At 34.0% G+C, this 22083-nt stretch overlaps 1 protein-coding gene across 1 annotated transcript; it reads right to left on the bottom strand.

The window, feature by feature from the left end:
* Nucleotides 1-16257: 16257 nt before the first annotated feature.
* LOC102589167 (L-tryptophan--pyruvate aminotransferase 1-like) lies at nt 16258-20956 on the bottom strand. Its single transcript, XM_006341278.1, has 5 exons — nt 20856-20956; nt 18200-18503; nt 17076-17356; nt 16561-16853; nt 16258-16460 (listed from the first exon to the last, which is right to left on the bottom strand). The coding sequence occupies exons 1-5, from the start codon at nt 20954-20956 to the stop codon at nt 16258-16260; spliced, it is 1182 nt and encodes a 393-aa protein (XP_006341340.1).
* Nucleotides 20957-22083: the final 1127 nt, after the last annotated feature.

Genomic DNA, 22083 nt, shown 5'->3' with positions numbered 1-22083 from the left:
TTGAGACAGTTTCTTGGGATGTGATTCGATTATAGGCTAATATAGACAAATAGGTAATTGCAACTATTAGAAAGTAGCTAGATATTAGTGAGTAAGCTAGGATATAGAGGGAATAAACTTTCTCTCGAACAATTTACCCCGAATCAAGTTGATTTCTCTCGAACATCAACAAACATGCAAAATAAGAACTGCCCACACCTTAGTCTATTCAGTCACTCGAGCTGAATGTGTTGAATTGGGTTTAGGATTCAATCTCTCGAGCTGAACCTAGGTCAACCCAATACCCACGGCCCATCAATCAATAATCTTAGTTTTAAAACGTCTCTCTCGAGCAAGCCAAAAATACAAGGGTAGAACTGCATTTGCAACTACAATTCTTAAATTAAACCACAATTAATGATTGAACTCACTTCTAAATAGAATTTAAACTAACAATTAGCAATACGATAAACTAAATCAGCCTATAATCAAATAATCACACCCCAAGAATTGGAGTTTTAGCTAGACATCATAAAAAGGTAAAAACAGTTACCAAATTGATTATTCATCAACTGGGTAAGTGTAGATTCATCCTTATAATGCTCCAATTCGAAGAATCTTAAAGACCCACTTACAATTTCTCAAAAGTGAAAAACCTCAATTCTTCAAAGCATAGGAAAAACTAGAGAAAACTTGTTTCCAGATGCTAACAACTTCATAAAAATTGTTCTAAAGAGTAATTGATACTAAACTAAATGGTCAAAAATGTATTTATAGTCTCTAAAAATGTGCTGCGAAGAGTCACTCGGCGAAGTAAGTCGAGCTCGCCGAACCACTCGACGAGCCGCCCTTTGGTCACTTCCATCATCCTTATACCGTGGCATTCAGTATCCTCAAGGTCTGTAACTTTGGGCGATCTAAAACTCCATCGTAGAACCACTCGGTGATCCACCAACTGTTCCTTTCTCTCACCAGCTTGGTTCTTTCGTTCGAGGCTTGGCACACTGGAACTTTAGGCGGTCGAGTAGCCATTCAGCGACTCACCTAGTGGACTTGGTGATCACCAGGCTTGCCTTTCTTTATTCTTTTAGCCTGCTTTGTTCCTTTTGCAAATTAGTGTCCTTGCTTTGGTCCTCAATCCATATACCTGGTAATCAAGGATTTTACATAAGTTATTGGCTCAAAATAAGTAGTTGAGGACACTAAACCTATATAAATAAATCCCTAAATGAGGTCAAATCTCGGACTCATCAAGTTCCCAAATGATCTACCCGGTATTCCTCTAGAAAGGGATATAAACTTCTGTATTGACCTTCTTCCAGATACGCAACCTATTTCTATTCCTCCTTATAGAATGGCTCTGGTAGAACTTATGAAATTAAAGGAGCAATTGAAAGATTTGTTGGATAAGGGTTTCATCCTACCGAGATCTCTTATTGGGATACTCCAATTTTGTTTGTTAAGAAGAAAAATGGTTCACTTCGTATGTTTATTGACTATCGTCAATTGAATAAGGTGACCATTAAGAATAAGTATCCTCTTCCATGAATAGATGAATTGTTTAATCAACTCCAAGGAGCGAGCTACTTTTCCAAGATTGACCTTAGGTCAGGTTACCACTAATTGAGGGTGAAGGAAGATGATATTCCGAAAATGGCATTTAGAACCTGATATGGCCATTATAAGTTTTTGATGATGTCGTGTGGCTTGACTAATGCTTCGACGACATTTATGAATTTGATGAATAAGGTGTTTAGACAATACCTTGATATGTTCGTAATTGTGTTGATTGATGATAAATTCATTTATTCGAGAAGTGAGAATGAGCATATTGATCATTTGAGGACTGTGTTGCATATTCTCAAGGACCAACAACTCTTTGAGAAGTTTAGCAAGTGTGAGTTTTGGCTAAGGTCCGTAGATTTCCTTGGCCATATTGTTTCTGGTAAGGGTTTTGAGGTAGATCCTAAGAAGACGAATGCGGTCAAGAGTTGGCCTAGACCTCTAACTCCTTCATACATTATAAGTTTCTTTGGTTTAGCTGGTTACTACAGAAGGTTTGTTGAAGGGTTCTCTTCGATTGCCTCTCCATTGATAGCTTTGACTCAAAGGAAGGCCAAGTTCATATGTTCTGAAACATGGTAGAAGAGTTTTAAAGAATTGAAAGATAGACTTACTTTAGCTCCGGTGTTGACTTTACCGGAAGAGATGTATGGTTTTGTTGTTTATTGTGATGCCTCGAGAATTGGGTTAGGATGTGTGCTTATGCAAAATGGGAAAGTTATTGCCTATGCTTCAAAGAAACTTAAGGTTCATGAGAAGAATTATTCAACCTATGATCTTGAATTAGCGGTGGTGGTTTTTTCCCTAAAAGATTTAGAGGCATTATTTGTACGGTTTGCATGTAGATGTTTTCACCGAGCACAAGAGTTTGCAATATGTGTTTAATCAGAAGGATCATAATCTACGCCAAAGAAGGTGGCTTGAGTTACTTAAGGATTATGATATGAGTGTTCTCTATTACCCCGATATGGAAAATGTGATATAGGATACCCTTAGTCGATTATCAATGGGTAGTGTTGCCCATATAGAAGAAGATAAGAAAGAATTGGTACGAGATGTACATAGATTGGCCCGGTTGGGTGTTCAATTAGTAGACTCTACTAAAGGTGGTGTTATGGTTCATAATCGTCTTTTGTGACTGATAAGAAAGATAAGCAATGTAATGATCCGACCTTAGTAGAATTGAAGAAGTGGTACTTAGAAAGTTTTTTGTGGCTTTCTCCCAAGGGGGAGATTGTGTGCTTCACTATCAAGGTCGATTGTGTTTTCCAAATGTCGATGACTTGAGAGAATAGGTCTTAGTAGAAGCCCATTATTCTCGGTATTCCATTCACCTGGGAGCCACCAAGATGTATCGGGACTTGCGGGAAATCTATTGGTGGAATGGGATGAAGAAGGATATTGCACGATTTGTGGCTAAGTGTCCAAATTGCCAACAAGTGAAACTTAACCATCAGAAACTGGGAGGTTTATCCTAAGACATTACTATCCCTACTTAGAAGTCGAAAAATTTGAATATGAACTTCATAGTTTGGTTGCCTCGTACACAACAACAATATGATTCGATTTGGGTCATAGTATACCGAATGACGAAATCGGCCCATTTCATTCCCGTCATAGTTTCTTCTTCTGCGGAAGACTATACTAAGTTGTATTTGAGGGAAATGGTAAGGTTGCATGGAGTTCCCTTGTCAATTATCTCCGATAGAGGTACTCAGTTTACTTCTTAGTTTTGGAAGTCTTTCCAAAAGGGTCTTGGTACTAAAGTTAGACTTAGCACAACTTTTCATCCACAAACCAATGGGCAAGCGGAGCGAACTATCCAAAATTTTGAAGATATGTTGAGAGCATGTGTTATCGATTTCAAGGGAAATTAGGATGATCACTTGCCATTGATTGAGTTTGCTTATAATAATAGCTACCATTTGAGTATTTGAATGGCTCCATTTTAGGCTCTTTATGGTAGGAGGTGTAGATCTCATATAGGTTGGTTTGAGATGGGTGAAGTTGCCTTGATAGAACCCGAGTTAGTTCATGAGGCTATGGGAAAACTCCGACTTATTAGAGAGAGGTTAAGAACATCATAATGTCGACAAAAGTCCTATGCCGATGTTAGAAGAAGAGATCTTGATTTCCATGTTCATGATTGGATTTACTTGAAAATCTCACCCATGAAGGGTATATTTAAGTTTGGTAAGAAAGGGAAGCTTAGTCCTTGTTATTTATGCCCATATCAGATTTTGAGACGTGTTGGTAAGGTTGCTTATAAGCTTGATTTTTCATAATGATTTGGCATTAGAGAATCCGGTTTTCCATGTCTCTATGTTGGAAAGGGGTGTTGGAGATCTGACATCTATAGTTCCATTAGAAGTTTTGGGAGTTGATGAAAATCTTTCTTATGAGGAAGTTCTGGTTGAGATTTTAGACCGGCAAGTTAAGACGTTAAGAAATAAGGAAGTTGCTTCCGTGAAAGTATTGTGGAGGAATCAATTAGTTGAGGGTGCTACTTGGGAGGGCGAGGCCGATATGATGTCCTGATATCCTCATATTTTTCCTTCTACTCCTACTCTAACTTGAGCTAATGATTTCTTTATGGTTTACTCTTTGTTTTGGTGTCATGTCTTTTAGATATTCCGACGATTTTGTAATTTGATGCATGTTCATGAAAAACTTATGTTTGGAAAGAAAATAAGTTTATATGATTGATTTTCCTCATGTTATTGCGCATTGAGTATGACTTTCCTAAAGACTTCATGAGATGAATTGTTGAACATGCTTTAGCTTGGAATTGAAATTTCCTTTTTGGATATATGCTTTTGGAGTGTAGATTACATATAGACTCCATCAGATTGTGTTGAGCATGCTTTTATCTTGGAGATGGTAGTTCCCCCTTGAATATGATAAATCTTGAAATTTCATGCATAGTGGCTTACTAGGTTTAGTTCCGACCTTCCTTATGGTGCATTGAGTATGCTATGCTTGGAGTCGATGTTTCCTCCTTAATTTGTGCATTTTGATGAGATTGCATGCATGATGGGCTGCTAGTTTTGAGTCTTTTCTTTCGTGAGGTGTCTAGAATTCCATTCGAGGATGAATGTTCCCAAGGGAGAGATAATGTAACACCTCAAAATCTAGTAGTCTAAGCTAGGGGCAAATTGAGAGGGCAAGAGCCAAGGAAATTGGTTTGGGCAGCCTTCACGTGGACCCACACGGGCCGTGAAGGACAACATGAGCTGTGGTGCTGCCCATGGTGGCTCACAGTGAGTGACCAAGAGGAGGTCACCTCCCACGACCACCAAGACGGCTCGTGGTAGGGACCATAGGTTGTTGTGATGAGCGTGGTGGGCTAGGAACTGAGCTCCCTAAGGTTGCCTAAATTAAGACCTTCCCACGAGCCACTTGACGGCTCGTGAAGGCCTTGACGGGCCGTAGGAAGGGTTATGGGGAAAGATGAGTTTAAGGGTTGTTATGCCAAGCTACTGGTGAAGGACCACGGGCACCACTATGAGTCGTGTGGCCCTTGACGGCTCGTGAAGCCAAGCATGGAGGGGGTTCGACAGGTTTTAAGTTAGGGGAATATGGGTCTTTTCCAGATTTAATAGTATTAATACTATGTCATTTTACCCAAGCCTAGGATCCCTATATAAGTGATTTTAACTCCAAAACTCACCCATTCAAGTCATTATTCTCAAAACCCAAAAGAAATCCAAAGTTCATCCTCTCAAAATATTTTTCTCTCTAGAACTTAAAGAAGAAGAAAGGTGAAGCTAGGGCTCAAGGTTAAGTATCCATTCTCAATTACTTGTGGGCTTTGATATGAAGGTATGATAGCTATATTCATACATGAATCCTTTCAACCATGGATACCTTAAGAATCTCTAATTGAAAAGGTAGAATTCCCCAATTTAAGTTATGGTTTTCTTCTAAATTGTGGGTATTGATGGATGTTGATCCAATTGATTGGGAAATGATTGTTTATGCATGAATTGAGTGGAATACATGTTTTTATGATGAATTTACATGTACCCATGCTTAACCTATGTTTCTAAGATGAATTTGATATAAATGGGTTTGATCTATTAAAGGAGAATTTATGGGTTAGATGTATTCGTCTAGAATGAATAAGATACATTGAGTGAAGCATATATGTTATGAATTGCTGATTATTTATGTGATTGTTATGGAAGGGATAGTTCCCACATGAATTGCTTAAATATGAATGTGAAAGGCTTTCTAACATTGAATGATTCTAGGTTGAAAGGATTGCTCACCTAAAATGAATCTAAGTTAAAAGACTAAAAAATTGATGAGGCTAGAGGATATTATCCATGACCTCTAAATGAGAAGGATGTGAGGTGATTCCCCATATTACTTAAAGGAGAGTAAGATGTGACTACCCTTAATCCCTATAGTTGGACATGGAGGTGATTACCCATGATCCCTTATTGAAAGATATGGAGGTGAATACCCATGTCTTATGATGAAGGACATGGAGGCGAGTACTCATGATTTCTTGTAGAATGATATGGAGGCGAGTACCCAAGATCCCATAAGATGGGCATGGAGGCGAGTACCCATGATCCTTTATGTAAGGCAAAAGGCGACTACTTGTGAGCCTTTTTAGGAAGGCAAGAGGTGATTCATCATGTCTATAAAAGATAGGCTAAATACGTTATGATAGGTGTTGAGCTTGGATGATTGCTTAAGGTTGCCTTTTATGATGTGTAAGACCAGTGGAGCATTACCCATGTCTTGGCTAAGTATGATTCGAGGTTACTTCGAGAAGTATTCTATATATGTTGATATGATCTATTATATGTATTGATTATGCTTTATGACTTATGTTGTCTAACTCTTATGCTTATATTGATGTTTATGCAAGTTATCATATTTAGTACATTCTTATACTAACACATACTCTTGCCTACATTTCTTATCCAAATGTAGGGTCTCGCGTTCCCGACTCTCATCCCCATGGCTAGGATCTATAGTAGAGGCAAGGTTGAAGATCTGTGAGTCCTCATAACATTCGAGGATTTGACCACCATTTCCTTATGTTTTTTTCAGTTTTATGTTTTGAACATTGTTGTATAGGCTGTGTACCAAGATTCTATTGTACTAGTTGGTTTTTGAGACAAGTTGTATGAGACTTCCGCTTCGTTTTATGATACTTTGATATTGTTGAAAATGTTTTAATTCTTTAATTCTTACCGAATTTCTATTATCTTGACTATGAAAGCTAAGTGGCTTATATGAGACCTCTTGGGGTCTTGTATGCCATGTTACATCTAGGGGATACCCCTGGGTACTAACAAAATTTCACCGTTGGCAACAACACTTGTGAGTGCCCCTAACCTTGAGGGGGGGCGTAGATCGTTAGATTATAATTGGTATCCAAGTTTCCAACGAAATAGTTGTATTAGGGTCATGCTCATTTTGAGTTCCAGTACATTGATATGAAGCTTGCATCTATCCACCAACATTCTTTTTGTTAGCTTCAATACCATTGCACATGAACATGGTGGAGCTAATTTTTCCATTCATCTTAGTCATAGCGTGTAACTGCTCGCTCTCATCCCCTAATCTAATAAATGTGTAGCACTTTGTGTTTCCTGTTGCGCTATCTGTTACAACCTTAGCACTTTGATTAAGGGTTAATTGACCCTGAATGTCTTCTAAAACATGTGACTTGTGATATCAGCTACCAAATTTTTTATGAATATAGTGTATTCATGAGTTTACCTGAATGTTTTTCACTACATTTGCTCAATATTAGGCATCAAGGTACCACTGCAGCTGGATGACTATTAAACTCTAGTTATGTACCTCACTTTTCTGGCTGCTTCTCTCATGGAGTGACCTTCAGTGAGGTAAACTGTAGTGTTCTGTAGTTTAGACATATATGCAACATAAAAAATTTGGAGAAGCTAGTTTATAAGCCAAGTCATGTCAAACATACAACTACTACTCTATCCATATAATTTTTCTTCCCTAACATTAATTATTAAGAGAATCTGAGTATTTGTCTATAAGGAAAAAAATAGCAGGGCGCATGAATTTTGACACATGTTAAGAACATATGAAAAGTTATGATCTCAAACCAACTATCAACAAGAGTTTTTTTAATCACAAGTGACTATTTCATGTAAGTACTTACTTAATCTTTGGTAGGCTAAAAGAAATCATGTATACATGTTTTAAGAACTAGCATCTTAATTATAAGTTAGAGTATGATATTTTATTTTTCATTGTGCCATTTGATTGTATTTTTATTTTTTATCAAAAGAATGTAATTCATTTATCTTTGGAACCCAAAAAGTTACAAATGATTTGAGCGAGTTGTATAATAAGCTTCCATAGTTGAGACTTGATACTCCATGTATCTTATCTAATCTTAAGACGCGTTAAATGCAACAGGAAGAATAATATCTATACAAGTCACATATTCCTCCAACAATTTAAAATATTAATATTGAGGATCAAAAATCAGCCTAACAGGTCTTCTTCTTTGTGTTCTTACCGAGGGAAGTTTCCATCTATCCATATTCAAAAGTTCCTTGATTTATTTTGAGAGTATGTTGAAGTTAGTGTATATGTGAACTTGGTTTCAATTGTGTTCTAACGAAGGCAATCTATCATCCACTCTGCTAGTTTCAACATATATAGTAGTAGTTTGTAATCATGTAATGGTTTAATAGATCTTTAATATTTTTAGTAGTTTCCTCGATCCTCCTTGGTGTTTTTCTTTCATTGTTCACACAGTTGTGCAACAACAAATTAAAAGGATCAACTTCATAAGTATTTTTTTTGAAACCTTTCCTGATACACCTGTGAATTCCAAACAACATGACTTTAGCCTCAGCCTAGTTACTAGTACTATCTCCTAAAGGTTCTGAGAACGTCATGGTGAATTTGATTGTAACAAGTTGTGCGGATCTTATCATTTTTCTTACCCTTTAGATATTTTTAATATAATTTGTATGTAATTTTCAAGGTTATGGCTCCTAGTAAGCAATGGATGCAACTTGTTGAGAATAGGCTCGATGGAACCCACTTAGTTGGTGTGCAAAATTTTTTGGATTATGTTATTTTGAAAAATAGTAGAGGAATATGAAATACGATGTTCATGTGTCAAATGTTGTAATAAACCTTTAGGGACTTGTAAAACAGTTGAGACACAGTTCATAGTATATCAAATAATACAGAATTATACTTTTTGGTATCACCATGGTGAACGTTTGGGTGAGCCATTGCCAGAATCAAAATATGAATATGAAGATGAAGATGGCGATGCAATAGAAGTATGTGGGAGTGAGGATAAAGTAGAAGAATTGTTGAGAGATTTATATCCTAGTCATGATGAAAGAACTATACACACTGATTGAGACGATTTACTTGAGGAGTAACCAAATGTTGAAGCAAAAAAAATTCACAACCTATTGAAGGATTTCGTGCTGCCACTATAAAAAATTCAAAAGCTTCAAAACATTACTCTTTGATTAAATTGCTTCACATCAAATGTATGAGTCTTTGGAGTAATGTGTCATTTACAATGTTATTGAAAATGTTGATAGAGGAGTTGTTGCATGATGAAGTCAATTTGCCAAACTCATATTATGAGGCAAAGAAGATAATTCAAGAACTCAGGCTTTCTTATGACAAGATTGATTCTTGTACTAATGATTGCATGTTATACTGGAAGGAGGATAGCCTATTTGATTCTTGCAAAGTTTGTAGGGCGTCCAAATGGAAAATATATACACATAGTGGGGAAACAAGGAATAAAAAAGGTAAAAAGATAGCATCAAAGAGTTTACACTATTTTCCTTCAAAGCCTAGACTTTCGAGGTTATTTATATCTACAAAGACATCTACTCTTATGACATGCCATAAGGATAAAAAGTTGATGATGGGATAATGAGGCACCCAACTGATTCGATAGCATGGAAGTCATTTGATGAATTTCATCCTTCATTTGCAGTCAAGCCTCGTAATGGATGATGATATTATATAGTTAGGAAGTCCTTCACAAAAGAAACGAAAAATAACTAATGAGGTAAAGTATCTGAAAATGAGGCTAATTCATTTATGAAAAGTACTATAAGATATACATTCGTCGCGCCTGGTGCTATTGGAAAGGGATGTGGACGAGGGCAAGGTCTTAAATCTTTGGGTGAGAAATGACACATGAAAACTAAGAGATTGATTTCTAATCAATCTAGTAATTTGGTTAAACACTACATCAAAGAAATTGAAACAAGTAAGATATTTTAAATAGACTATTTTAAATTAGTATTAATAGCTCATTTTGTACAGATTCATGCTAAATCTGTTTTGTATAGATCTAGTTAAGGATTACATAATATTGCAACTAGTATAGCTAAATCAAATTGAAGATTTTGGTTTTTAACTTATCTGGTTATTCATTGTGTGCGATATTCCAGAACTTAAAGGGACTAGATGGCATAGTTATATGAGCTTAAATTTCGAAGCAATTTGTAAGAAGAGAGCACTTTGTCGCTTAAAGTGAGAAGCTAAATGAAGCATACTTGTAATGTTCATCTGCCCTTAAGCGAGTCGATAGTGAAAAGCGAGCGCCTTAACTAGAAGAGAGGATAACAAATCCTTGAATGAAAGCTGACTTATTGTCCACGCTACGTTCAACTTGAGAGGATAACAAATCCTTGAATGAAGAGAACAAATCCTTGAACAATCGCTTGTCTACCTTAGAAGATGAGATGAAAATATAAGGAAAATGCAAGAGTTCTTCGCTGCTCAACAATCACATGTCCCACCTATGACATCACCCGTTTCAACTGAGTGACCAATATTTTTGTGTTGACCAAGTAAGTAACAATATACTTGATTATTCAATTTATTTTGTTGATTTGTATAGTCATTTTCTACTTTAACTTTTTAGTTAAGGACAAAAGAAAGCTACAAGAAAGAGAGAATATTTGAAAAGGAAACCTTTTCTTATCATTCAATCTACGAATACACACAACATTCATAGGACTCAATCTGCCAAAACTAATAGCCTCCAACCACAATACTGACAACATTGATCGATGTTGATCACTGCATTGTTGTTGATCGCTGCATTGTTGGCCAACATGAATGAGCTGAGAAAATATTGTAATGATCAGTACAACAAAGGTGGAAGTAGGAGACTGTAACAAATCAACAGGACACATCGGAGGTCCTTAGACGTAGCCAGAGGGATAAACAATTGCCAAATTATTTGGACCGCTAGGCTGTCCTAAATCCCAAAAGAATATCTCCTCTGCCGAACCGTTAGAGATTAGGACAAGTTCAACCTTATACAGAATAGCATAAATAGGCTAAGGCATACTGAGTAGGGTGTGAATTATCTTTCTTATTTTTGTTGCCTAGAATGTTAGATTTGGAACCTCTCTCTTTCTAGTTTTTTTTTCTCTCTCTTTTGCTCTGTTTTATTCAAAGAATTTGAGTAACAGACCCCTCTTGTGGCCCGAAATTTTAGTTTATCAATCAATCTCAGTTTTCATTGTTCCAGAGCCAGTATCCATTTCAATTCTGAGTCTAATATTAACAGACAATGAAGGTAGTAAGCGAGTCAACCATTTGTCTTGCGACTTTTGAGTCCAATATTAAATAGATGAAGCTGTGGAACGAACAAAAGTATAATTTGTTCTCATTTGTATCGCTGTAGATACATTGGCAATTAGTTCTAGAGGAGTTTATCACACAAAACAAATTTGTGCCCGGCTTTTGTTCATTCAATTTGTTTCTGCCCAATTTTAGTTCATTTCAGCTAGTCTTTAAAGTTGATCAGTTCATTAGTTTCTATTATATATTTGCCAAATGCCAATTAGTTGTAGTTCTTCAAAAGAGATTTTGGATCTTCGTTAATGCATCTCAAGTTTTTCTAATTGTTTTTTCTTATTTTCTTGCAGCTCTCGTTGATGTTTCTCGACAACACTCCATGAATTTTTTGCCCAACTTTTATTGATGCGCGAGCTCCGTATTAGTTACAATGAATTAATGTTATGCAAAATTTGATATTATAGTATAACTCGGATATTATCTATGTTTATTTGTTAAGCAAATATTGAAACTTAAATCATGGGATGTTAGCCTATTTATTGTAATTAATCGTACACTCTTGATCTCTATCTTCTTCTCTCTTCTATATATATATATATATATATTTGTATAATATTTTTGTATAGAAATTTTTAGTAGAAATATAATATTTGTGGATGCATTTTTATTCTAGTGAAATCAATTTCTTTAGGACCATTGGTAGTCAATTATAGACCAAAATTATTGCTCGTCTCTAAAGGTCAATCTAAGACCAAAAATGTTGCTTGTCACTAATGATTAATCTAGGACTTGAATCGTTGATCGTCAGTAAATCTATTCTAGGACTAGGTCGTTGATCGTCGCTAAATCTATTCTAGGACTAGGTTGTTACTCGTCTCTAATGCTATTCTAGGACCAGGTCATTGCTCATCACTAAAGCTATTCTAGGACCAGTGATGATCATCACTAAAGAGGGTTAACGACCTGAAAATAAGCATTTTCTAAGATATCTATAAAATATTTGAGATCAGAATTGGGGTCACTAAAAGGACTTAAGAGACTTGATTTCTTTCCCGTCCCAAAACCACTTAACGACCGGATTTTTAAACTCGTCGTTATTGACCAATAGCGACGGAAGCTACTAGGATGAGTGGTGATAAGCTTTTTCAGGTCTCAAATGCTTATTAGGGACAAGATTTAGACTTTTAGGGACGAGATTTCCCTTTCTTAGAGATTGTTTTTCTTGTACTACGTGTATTTTACTGTTTTTGAGTTGTTCATTGACTCCGTGGTTTTAGATACCGATACCCGGTGAGTAAGACTGTCTATCCTAGGAGGCTATATTCAATTAACATCGAGTACTTGAGGGGAATAATTTTCTTAAGGACAGTGCATTTAGTGGGATCAATTTTCTTCTTTTTTCAAAAAAAATATTTGTATATTATTTCTAATTTGTTTCACATTCTATTTTCTTTACTAGTTTTAAATTTCTAATTTCGAAAATACTATTTAAACTTTGTCGTTTCTTACCAAGTTTTTCAAAGTTATTATCATAAGTATTTGTAACACCTCGGCCTTAGAAAGAGCTAAATTTAGAAAGAACTAATTCAGAAGAGCTAATTTGAGATTTGATCAAGTTAAGCTTAAGTTGTGAATTTTGGGTCAATTTCAAATGACCATAACTTTCAGTACATGATGATTTAGGTGGTTCATAAGATATAAAATTAAAGGTCTTTGAATCCTCTTTCCAACACCACCAAGTTTGCTAATTTTCTAGTTCGAATGAGGGAGATATGTTTGTTTGTAGTTAGTCTGTCCAATTAAGGAAATTTACCCGAATTAATGAGGGATATTTTTGTCTTTTCCTTATCCCATCAGCTTTAAACATTTTTAGTAATATTTTAAGGGTCTAAACTTATTTGGGTCAGCTTTCACAATCCTAAATACGCTTAGTGTTTTAGAGAGGAGTTCAAGAGAAGAGAAAGAAAGGAAAAGATTCAAGGGCTCAAGGATTTCTTGCAATTTTTGAGGGGTTTTCGCCAAGGATTCGATCCTAACAAGGTATGTAAGCTTTCATAGTGATGGGTTCATTCATTCTCACGCCAATCATGAGTTTCTTGAGTTAATTTCGTCCATGACAATCCATGTATTGAAGTTCTTGATGAGTTTCGTTCTTAAATCATTAATGATGGGTTTTCATGAGTTCTTGACATGAATTTTATGAGTTTGAGGTTTTTTTTAGTATATTTTCGTTTACTTATGTTGGGTATTCGAATCTAAGAGAGTTTGGAAGAAACCATTCGATTTTAAGTGAATTAGGGCCAAAAATCGAAGAGGAAAATTCATCGGGTTTTCTGGGCGGGGCCTGGGGCGACACGCCACCGATGCGCCGGGGAGCAGGCGCGCCACGCCAACAGTGCACCAGAAATGTGTCTCTGTAGTTTAGGGGCTGGCACCCCACGCCACTCGGTGCGCCAGGGTCTCCTGCCCCCATCATTTTCCGTCGTTCGTCCCGTCTGAGTTCTTTTAAAAAGTATCTTCACTCTCTTCCTGATTATAACTATTCTAAACTACATCTAATCATTAAGAGATCCTTTATATCATGAATCATAACTCTTGAATTGACATTTCAAATTCAAGAAAAGGTTAAGAGTTAAGTTTGAGAGACCCTTTCGAGTCTTTCTATGAAGTCTTTTACAAACTTTTAATTTTTTTTTTAGGAATTGAGTACTTGAGTATGAGAATGAGAAGAATTGAGTTTTATTTTTCAAAATGAATATATGGAAACTAAGTAATCCCAAGATTAAATGTTTTTACATTTAAAATGAGAGGAAACTTCGATTTCCAAATGAGTTCATCAGGAGTTTTGAGCACTATCTCTTTTAAGAGAACCTTTTGAGTAAAAATCTCAAAGTTTGAGGATGAGGAAATATTTTAAAACATATGAGTTGAGTTATATTATTGGGAATAGTATTGAGCACCGATATGGGGACGAGTTCAACTAACTCAAAGTCCTCATAAACCATGTAGCCAACGTGGGTCGAAAGGGCCATACTTTTCAGATAATTCCTTATTTCTTTCTAAGCATAGCTCAGTGGATCCACTTAGTTGAGGATGTCTTATACTCCGGCAAGGTATAGGACAGTTTTGGCAGCGTGGACGAGACGTTGTATCATCACATAGCTCATAGTAATAGTTGTCCGTTAGAGAACATTCCAAATAAGAGTTATTATTGTATTTTTAAATACATTAAGTTGTTATCTACTCTTTTAAATGCTTTACATAAACTGCATATTTATTATTGTTTTTATACTGTATTTAGTTGAGTATCCATGAGTTGTGGTTGAGTTGAGGTGAGTATGTTTCCTTCTTTCCAAGTTCAAGCTTTTATGTTATGTTCAATGTTCCAATTACATGCTCGTACATTCATTGTACTGATGTCATGTGGCCTATATCATTTCATGATGCAGATAAAGGAGATCAGGTTCAGCAACAGGCGTTTCGTTGATACCACTTGCAGTCCCAGAGTTGTTTGGTGAGCCTCCTTGCTTCCGGAGGATCTCTTATTTATTTCTATTATTTCAGTTTTATTAGGATTATCTTAGGTCTTGTCCTGACATTACTTATAGTATTGGAGTCTTCATAGATAAACAGTAGTAGTTCATGAGTCTTTTTCATTTCCATTGTTAATGTTTGAGACTCGGGTTGCCTTTTTTTGGCCAGTAGAATGTTCTTATACATATCTGAGTTTATTATTTTGAGACATTTGAGTTAAAGTTATACTTTTGATTTTATCTAATATTGAGTAAGTCTTTCGCTGAAAGTTGAGCCAGGCCAGGTCCAGGGTTTACGCTCGGGGCGTGACAGTATCTTAATAGTATAGGTTGAATAGAGTGAGAAATATGGAAGTCTCTTTTTTTATTGTATGTGTGTTTATCTAAATTTATCAAAGATATAACTAATAAATCAACAACTAAAAGGGTGTTTGGATTGACTTAAAAGTTGGTCAACCTACTTTTAAATCAGTTTTTGACTTCTGAAAGTGTTTGACAAATATAAAAATAACTTAAAATAAGCATACCTAGTATACCAACACATACCAACACATGTGATGAAACTCTTCAAATTGCCTAGCTAAACAGCATACCAACACATGCGATGCAACTCTTCAAATTGCCTAGCTCTACTTCTAAGAAAACAGACCAAACATAAAAAAAAATTCATTTGAGTTACAAGTGAAATTAAAAAGAAACTCCACCTAGTACGCTGGGGCGTAATAATTGGGGACAAGGAAAAGGGAGGGTTGGGGGTTCAAAAGTGTAGTAGGAAGAATCTTGCCCTGTTAGCTAAGCTAGCTTGGAGTCAGACTACGTAGGAATTCATCTACTTTGTGGGGTAGGACCCTCCTTTCAAGATAAGCAGGGCAAGAAGGGCTCACAGGCTATGAAAACCAACAAAAATTGAGCGGTACAATTTGGCGTAGAATTAAGACGGGTTGGGAAATATGTAAGCATCACCTCCAATGGGCTATAGGGAATGGGATTAGATAAAACATTGGACAAACGCCTGGATACCAAAAACCCCTGGAATGATCAATACACTACAGTAAATCTAGCCCACTAAAGAAATTTAGGCTGGCTTTTATAATATTCATTTCACATTTAATGTCCTCAACTAAGGTGAGTGTTTTGAAAATTTTGTGCACACCCATAGTTTTAGTTTTTCTTTTTTCTCCTATATTATTAGTAATAAATTGATTTTACTTTTGATCCTTCCTTATGATATCTGATTAAATACATTTAATCTTTAATGAGTTATATTACTTGATTATCAATATATCATGTTGAGTTTGTATTGTTAATTCATATTTAACAATAATACAATTCTAAAAATAATCCAAATATAACATACTTTAACACACTTAAATTAATTGAAGATTAGATATTTCTCAATCTAATATCATTAAGATCAAAAGAACATGAGACCAATTTTTTTTTATTATCTGCCCTTTTCTATTTTGGAAACTCTTTTTAGTATTAATCAACCAAGTTCTATCAATTCAAGAAAATGTTCTACTCTTCAACACATCCAAAATCAAAGGTTCATTGCTGCAAAAAGAAAATGAAGTAATATTTCATGCATAAATATGTCTTAATTTCCATTTGTAGGTCTTTGAATGGCCATAAGCCTCTTCAGAAAAATGTTGAAGTCTTCATCTCTACTCAGCATACTTATCCTAACATTTCTTGAATCACTTCCAAATCTACTTCCACTCCTTGTATGGATCTTGTGTTCTTTAAGAAGTTTTTCACAATCCTCCTCTTCACCTCCTTTGTAAATTAGCCATGCAAATGTTGTTTCAAAAAACAACATGAATTTCAAATTCAAAAAAAGTTATGTTATTTTTTAAATAGACTAAAAAGAAAATGATATATTGTAATCTTTTGTAATTACCAGGGTGTGATTCATAAAAATCTTTTCTGAAAAGGCAATATTGAAGAGGGTATTTCTGGAGAACAAAAAGGTCATTGGCCATAACAACTTGTCTTAACCTGTTCCACCTGTTAATCATAAGAGACTGACTATATTCAAAGAAATTTTCCATTTTGGGATCCAAACAACTATTACAGATCACTTCAAGAATTTTAGCAGCTCTGAGTTGAGCTTCTTTTGATACACCAATTGTACTAATCTCCATGAACTTTGTCATCTTCCTTGCCACCTCTTTGTCTTTGACAAGTGCCCAACTACATGCAAATCAAATTATAATTAGTGAGAAATTAAAATTTGTAGAATTCTAAGAGTTCATATCGAAAGGGAGCGTAGGAACAATGATAATATTGTCTCTAGGTAAGCTATAAGTTTGAGTTGTAGAATTAGTCCCTCATACTTTGAAGCTAAAAATAGTTGTTGATGTGCTTGATTTTGTGATTGTGACCTCACTTGTAATTAATGTTTGAAAAACTTACCCAATTCTGGAACCAGCATGGCCAGTACATTTGGAAATAGTGAATAGCATAACATCATGGTTGGCAGGTGAGGTAATAACAATGTACTGTGGCCAATAATAAGCTAAATCATAGATTAATTTTCCTTGATCTCCATTAACTACAGGTTCTCTAATAACCCCATCAGGATTATTTGGAGATGTAATGAACTCAATATAAGATCCATTTTTCTTAAAAGTTCTTGCATCTCCTGCCCATTTGTGTAGTCCCGACCTCACGAAATCCATCACTTCTGGATATGCCTACAAAAAGACAAAAAATTATTAATAATTAATCAAAAAATGTCACTTTTAAATTTGACTAATTAGGTCACATGATGTGTTCCAAGAATTATAATTTATGTTGTACTTAAGAGTGTGACCTGGGGATCATTGAGGTGGATTAAGAAAAAAGAAAGTTATATTTAATGGATCTATCATTTACCAAGAACCATGTGACTAATTATTAAAGAACAAGCACTATACTGCAAATCTTTGCATGAATCATGTTCCTATATATATGTTTCTTTAGAATACAACCAACATTGTCTTAGCGAGAAACATGATATGTTAACATAAGTGAAACATTTTTAAACACCTTGTTTCGTTGACTTTTAATAGGTTAATTAGAGATTGATCAACATTAGACATGTTAAAATAATATCTAAAGTCAAAAGGAATCATTAGCCTTATTGAGTCTTAAAACCTTACTCCCTCTGTCCCTATTTAGTTGTCCACTTTAGAAATGACACACATATTAAGGCAACAATGATTAGCATAGTGAAGTTACAATTTTGCCCTTATTAGTTATGATTCCAAAATAAATTTATTCAAGATAACTAATCAATGTTGGGAGAAGTTTAAATTTTCAAGAAGTTTAAATGAGGGTATAATAGAATTTTTTTTTTTTGTCCTTTCTTGATTTGTCAAAATGGACAAGTAAATAGGGACATCTAAAAGAGGAAATATGGACAAGTAAATAGGGACGGAGGGAGTAATAAATAGCGCCTTCTTATAGCTTTTTATTTTAGACCACTACTTTTATGAAAACATAGGCTAGGACATCCATCTCAATTAGAATAAAAAATCTGTCTTATAAACACGTACCGAATAAAAAGGTGTAGCTGAAACTACACTAATTGGCTCAAGTTGATAAGTAGGAGAAAGAGCATAAAGTGCAGCCTGCATAAGCTGGCTTGATACAGTGCCAACAACAATATAATGATCATCCACAATTGCACTTCCAACCACATTGTGCAGCCTCTTAATCTGTTCTTCTAGTTTTGACTCCAAGAACCAACACAAGCTCTTACCATTAGCAAAATAACTCAATGAATTATCACCATTGAATGTTATGTCACACTTGTTCCCTATTTTACTCCAATACGACTCATACATTGTTGGATCACCACTATACACACACAACAAAAATCAAATCCCAAATTAGTAATCCAACAAAGAATTGAGCAATTTGTAACATTTCTACAAAATGTTGAAAATGGGCATAATCTCTATAAACATAATAAATCACTCAACATTGAATAAATAGAAATTAGCGATTTCATATATAAAAATTGAATCAAGAGGATTGACCACGACCATAAATGTATAACTTGTATGAAATATTCTAACGAAAAATGAATTAGAATTATAAAAGAATACTCACTGATCTAGATTAATAGTGGTGAAAGTGTCCCTAGTGTCATTTTCTGGAGTTGCAAAAGGGACTGAAAAACCCTTGATAAGACAACCATCTGTTCCACACATTTGTTCCCTTTTTTTTCTAAAATCTAAAATCAGTCAAAAATAAATTTATGGGAGAAGAAGATAGATTTGAGATCTATATATTGGTAAGGAGACAAGTCTAATTGCCACAAAAATCATTTTTTCAATTAATACACATAATTTTAAATGGATTATCTTATTAATTGCACTTGATGTAATTAGGAGAGTTAATCCCGAAGTGTCTATTTGGAAAGCTGCCACATGGTAAGTGAAATTGATACAATTATTAAGATAGTAATAATTACATGGCTTAGTAATTACGCAATATTGAAATTACATATGTTTGTTTGTCTATATGCTTTGTTGCATAAATATAATTACACAGTTAAATTAATTTTAAAAAAAAGTTATTTATCAAAAATTTAAAATTAATATTTGATAAGTGCATGACTTAATAAATGATATTATATTAAATATTTAAGACAAATATTAATTTTTGAAAATATATTAAAATAATAATCAAATATTTGTAACTAATTGTGTTTAAATAAATGATATGTTTTTTTAAATAAATAATATTTTCAATTTAATTAATTGTAAAAGTTAAAAGAACACATTTGTAAGAACATCATGGACCAAATATTTGATAAAATATTAATATTTATAAATATAATGTCATAATACTATTCATTTATCTTCTTTTTTTAAAAAAAAGAAGATAATCTATCAATTATACATGAAAAACGTAAAAAAGGAAAGTAAAATAACAAGTCGATAATACAAAAACAAAATAAATTGAAATAAAAAATATAACCTAATTAATTCAAAATTCCAAAAAAAGAAGACGAAGAAGAAGCTTAATATGGTATTTTTATGTCAAATCTCAATATAGCATAAAACAAGTGTAAACATAACTTAAGTAAATATAATTCAAAAGAAAGAGAAAACATAAGTCTATAACATTATTCAATACTAAAATTCTACTTTATCATGGCATAACGCCAAACTTATTACAAGTATTTAATCGTGCGAAAAATACATTTACGAATCTCGTGATCAATCTCAACTATTTTAAAACTATCCAATCTAGACCGGGTTGGCTCGGAGAGTTTCCCAAGCCTCGAAATTACTAAGATCCTCTAGTAGCCAACCAACTAAACTACTAAGATCCCCAAATTTTCTCTTATAACACAATTAGAACAATTTTAACATTTAAATAATTTTTGGATCACAAAATTTGCATTCATTTATTTCAATTTACAGTTTTTGAAAGTATTAAATGTAGACAAACCAATTTCTACGAGTTACTATAATGATACACACCTAAGTAACCATATGATCAACTTACCATTTGGATCACATATTTATGCTAAATGTTTCCAAACCCATCCGAACTATCTAGGAATTTAACCAAATTCTGTAGACAAATTTCAGATAACTATCCCGAGCTACTATAAGTTTAGGAACATGACTCGGACTTCTAAAATTAAAAATAGTTCTGTCATTGTAATTCTGAAAAGTCTTTCTTTTATTGCTAAATTTTGTGTTAATAAAACCTATCACATAAATTAAAATGGAGCTAGGGAGTAGTAGAAGTAAGTTGCACATGAAACTCTAGAAACAATGTTGACTTAAGTTCCAAACTTTCAAAACTTGCTAACTCTCTCAAAACACATCCGACCACCTTTTAAGTCATTAATAGATATAAACATAACCAATACTATGAAAAGTGTCAAATAGGAAGAAAAAAAAGGCGAAAAATATATAACGATCTTGAGGATTATTACATTTATAGACTAAACTTGTTATGAAGTATGCATAAATGTTCATTTTGAACCTCCATACCCTAACATAATGAAACATGACTAACTTCTCTAGTGGGCACAAAATATAATAGAGCATTAAATGTTAAGTACATCGAAATTGGTGATTTCATATATAAAAAAATTGACTCATGAGGATTGGTTAAGACCATGAGCATATATCTTATATGAAACATTCTAAGAAAAATGAATTACAATTTTAAAAGAATACTCACTGATCTAGAACAATAATGGCGGAAGTGTCCTTAGTGTCATTTTTTGGAGTTGCACGAGGGGCTGAAGAATACTTGACAAGGCAACCATCAATTCCACTCATCTTTTTCTCTTTTTTTCTATATTCTAATTCTAATTCTAATTCTAAAATCTTAAATGAGTCACAAATAAACTTATGGGAGAAGAAGACAGATTTGGGGTTTATAATAGGGACATGTCTAATCTTTTCGAATATAGAAAGGAAACTATATTTGTGACTGTAGGGTTTTAAAAGTTTGAATGAAAAATGAAGAGTAATGTGAATGAATAATGAAGAGTTGTGAATTTTATGAAGAGTTATGACTTTTATTAAGTGTTATCACTTTTAGGAAGAGTTGTGACTTTTATGAAGAGTTGGTCTTTTATGAAAAGTTGTACTTTTATGAAAAATTGTGACTATTCCGTAAGGTTGTGACTTTTATGAAGGGTTGTAACCTTTCTGATAAGGCACAATAAACATTTGTTCACACTACTCTTTTTTGTTTATAAATAGAGGTATTTCCTCTTAATTTTCAACAACAAATTTTTGGACTTCGTCTTCTACTACTAAATCTAGTATTCTAATTAAGTATACTTTATTGTTGTTTAGTGGTTTGTGATTTTAGGTAACGATATAACGGTGAGACCTCGGGTACTTGAGGAGAATAATTTTCTTAAAGACACACTATGCATTCAGTGGGCTCAATTTTCTTCTCTAAGAAAAATATTTTTTATACTATTTCTAATATGTTTTAGGTTATATTTTCTTTACTGGTATTAAGTTTCTAGTTTTGAAAATATTCTTTAAATTTTATTGTTTCTTACCAAGTTATTCAAAGATATTGTTTCTTACCAAGTTCTTCAAAGTTATTGTTTTAAGTATCTTAGAAATATATGTGGAACAAACAATTTTAAGAATATTATTATACTGTTGGATTTTTTTGTTCTTTCGATTGACGGAAATAGATCATGGAATTAGCAATCTGTGTTCGTCTTATAATTTATTTTGGACAGATTTTTTGTTTGGGGCACGACATATTGTAAAAGTCATTGTGGTGGTATTTATATGATTTTGATATGTTCAAGTATTATAAAAGAATCTTAGAGTTGATGCAAGTTAAATAATATGTTATTGGCATATTGGCTTCATAATTTATTGTGTGTTGTGGCAAAATTGGGTAGATAAATGCTTTTGTGTGTTATATTCAATAT

The sequence above is a fragment of the Solanum tuberosum genome, unplaced genomic scaffold, assembly GCF_000226075.1.
Source record: "Solanum tuberosum cultivar DM 1-3 516 R44 unplaced genomic scaffold, SolTub_3.0 scf00025, whole genome shotgun sequence".
NCBI classification, from domain to species: Eukaryota; Viridiplantae; Streptophyta; class Magnoliopsida; order Solanales; family Solanaceae; genus Solanum; species Solanum tuberosum.
This window is presented reverse-complemented; position numbering and strand designations above follow the sequence as displayed.

What these genes read in the sequence shown, in the direction of transcription:
- LOC102589167 (XM_006341278.1), bottom strand. Translation starts at nt 20,956, where the DNA reads ATGAGTGGAATTGATGGTTGCCTTGTCAAGTATTCTTCAGCCCCTCGT. An exon ending in GCCATTATTGTTCTAGATCA is followed by an intron (nt 18,504 to 20,855) that starts GTGAGTATTCTT and finishes GTGTGTGTATAG; the next exon opens with TGGTGATCCAACAATGTATG. An exon ending in TTTTTATGAATCACACCCTG is followed by an intron (nt 16,461 to 16,560) that starts GTAATTACAAAA and finishes TTTTTGAAACAA; the next exon opens with CATTTGCATGGCTAATTTAC.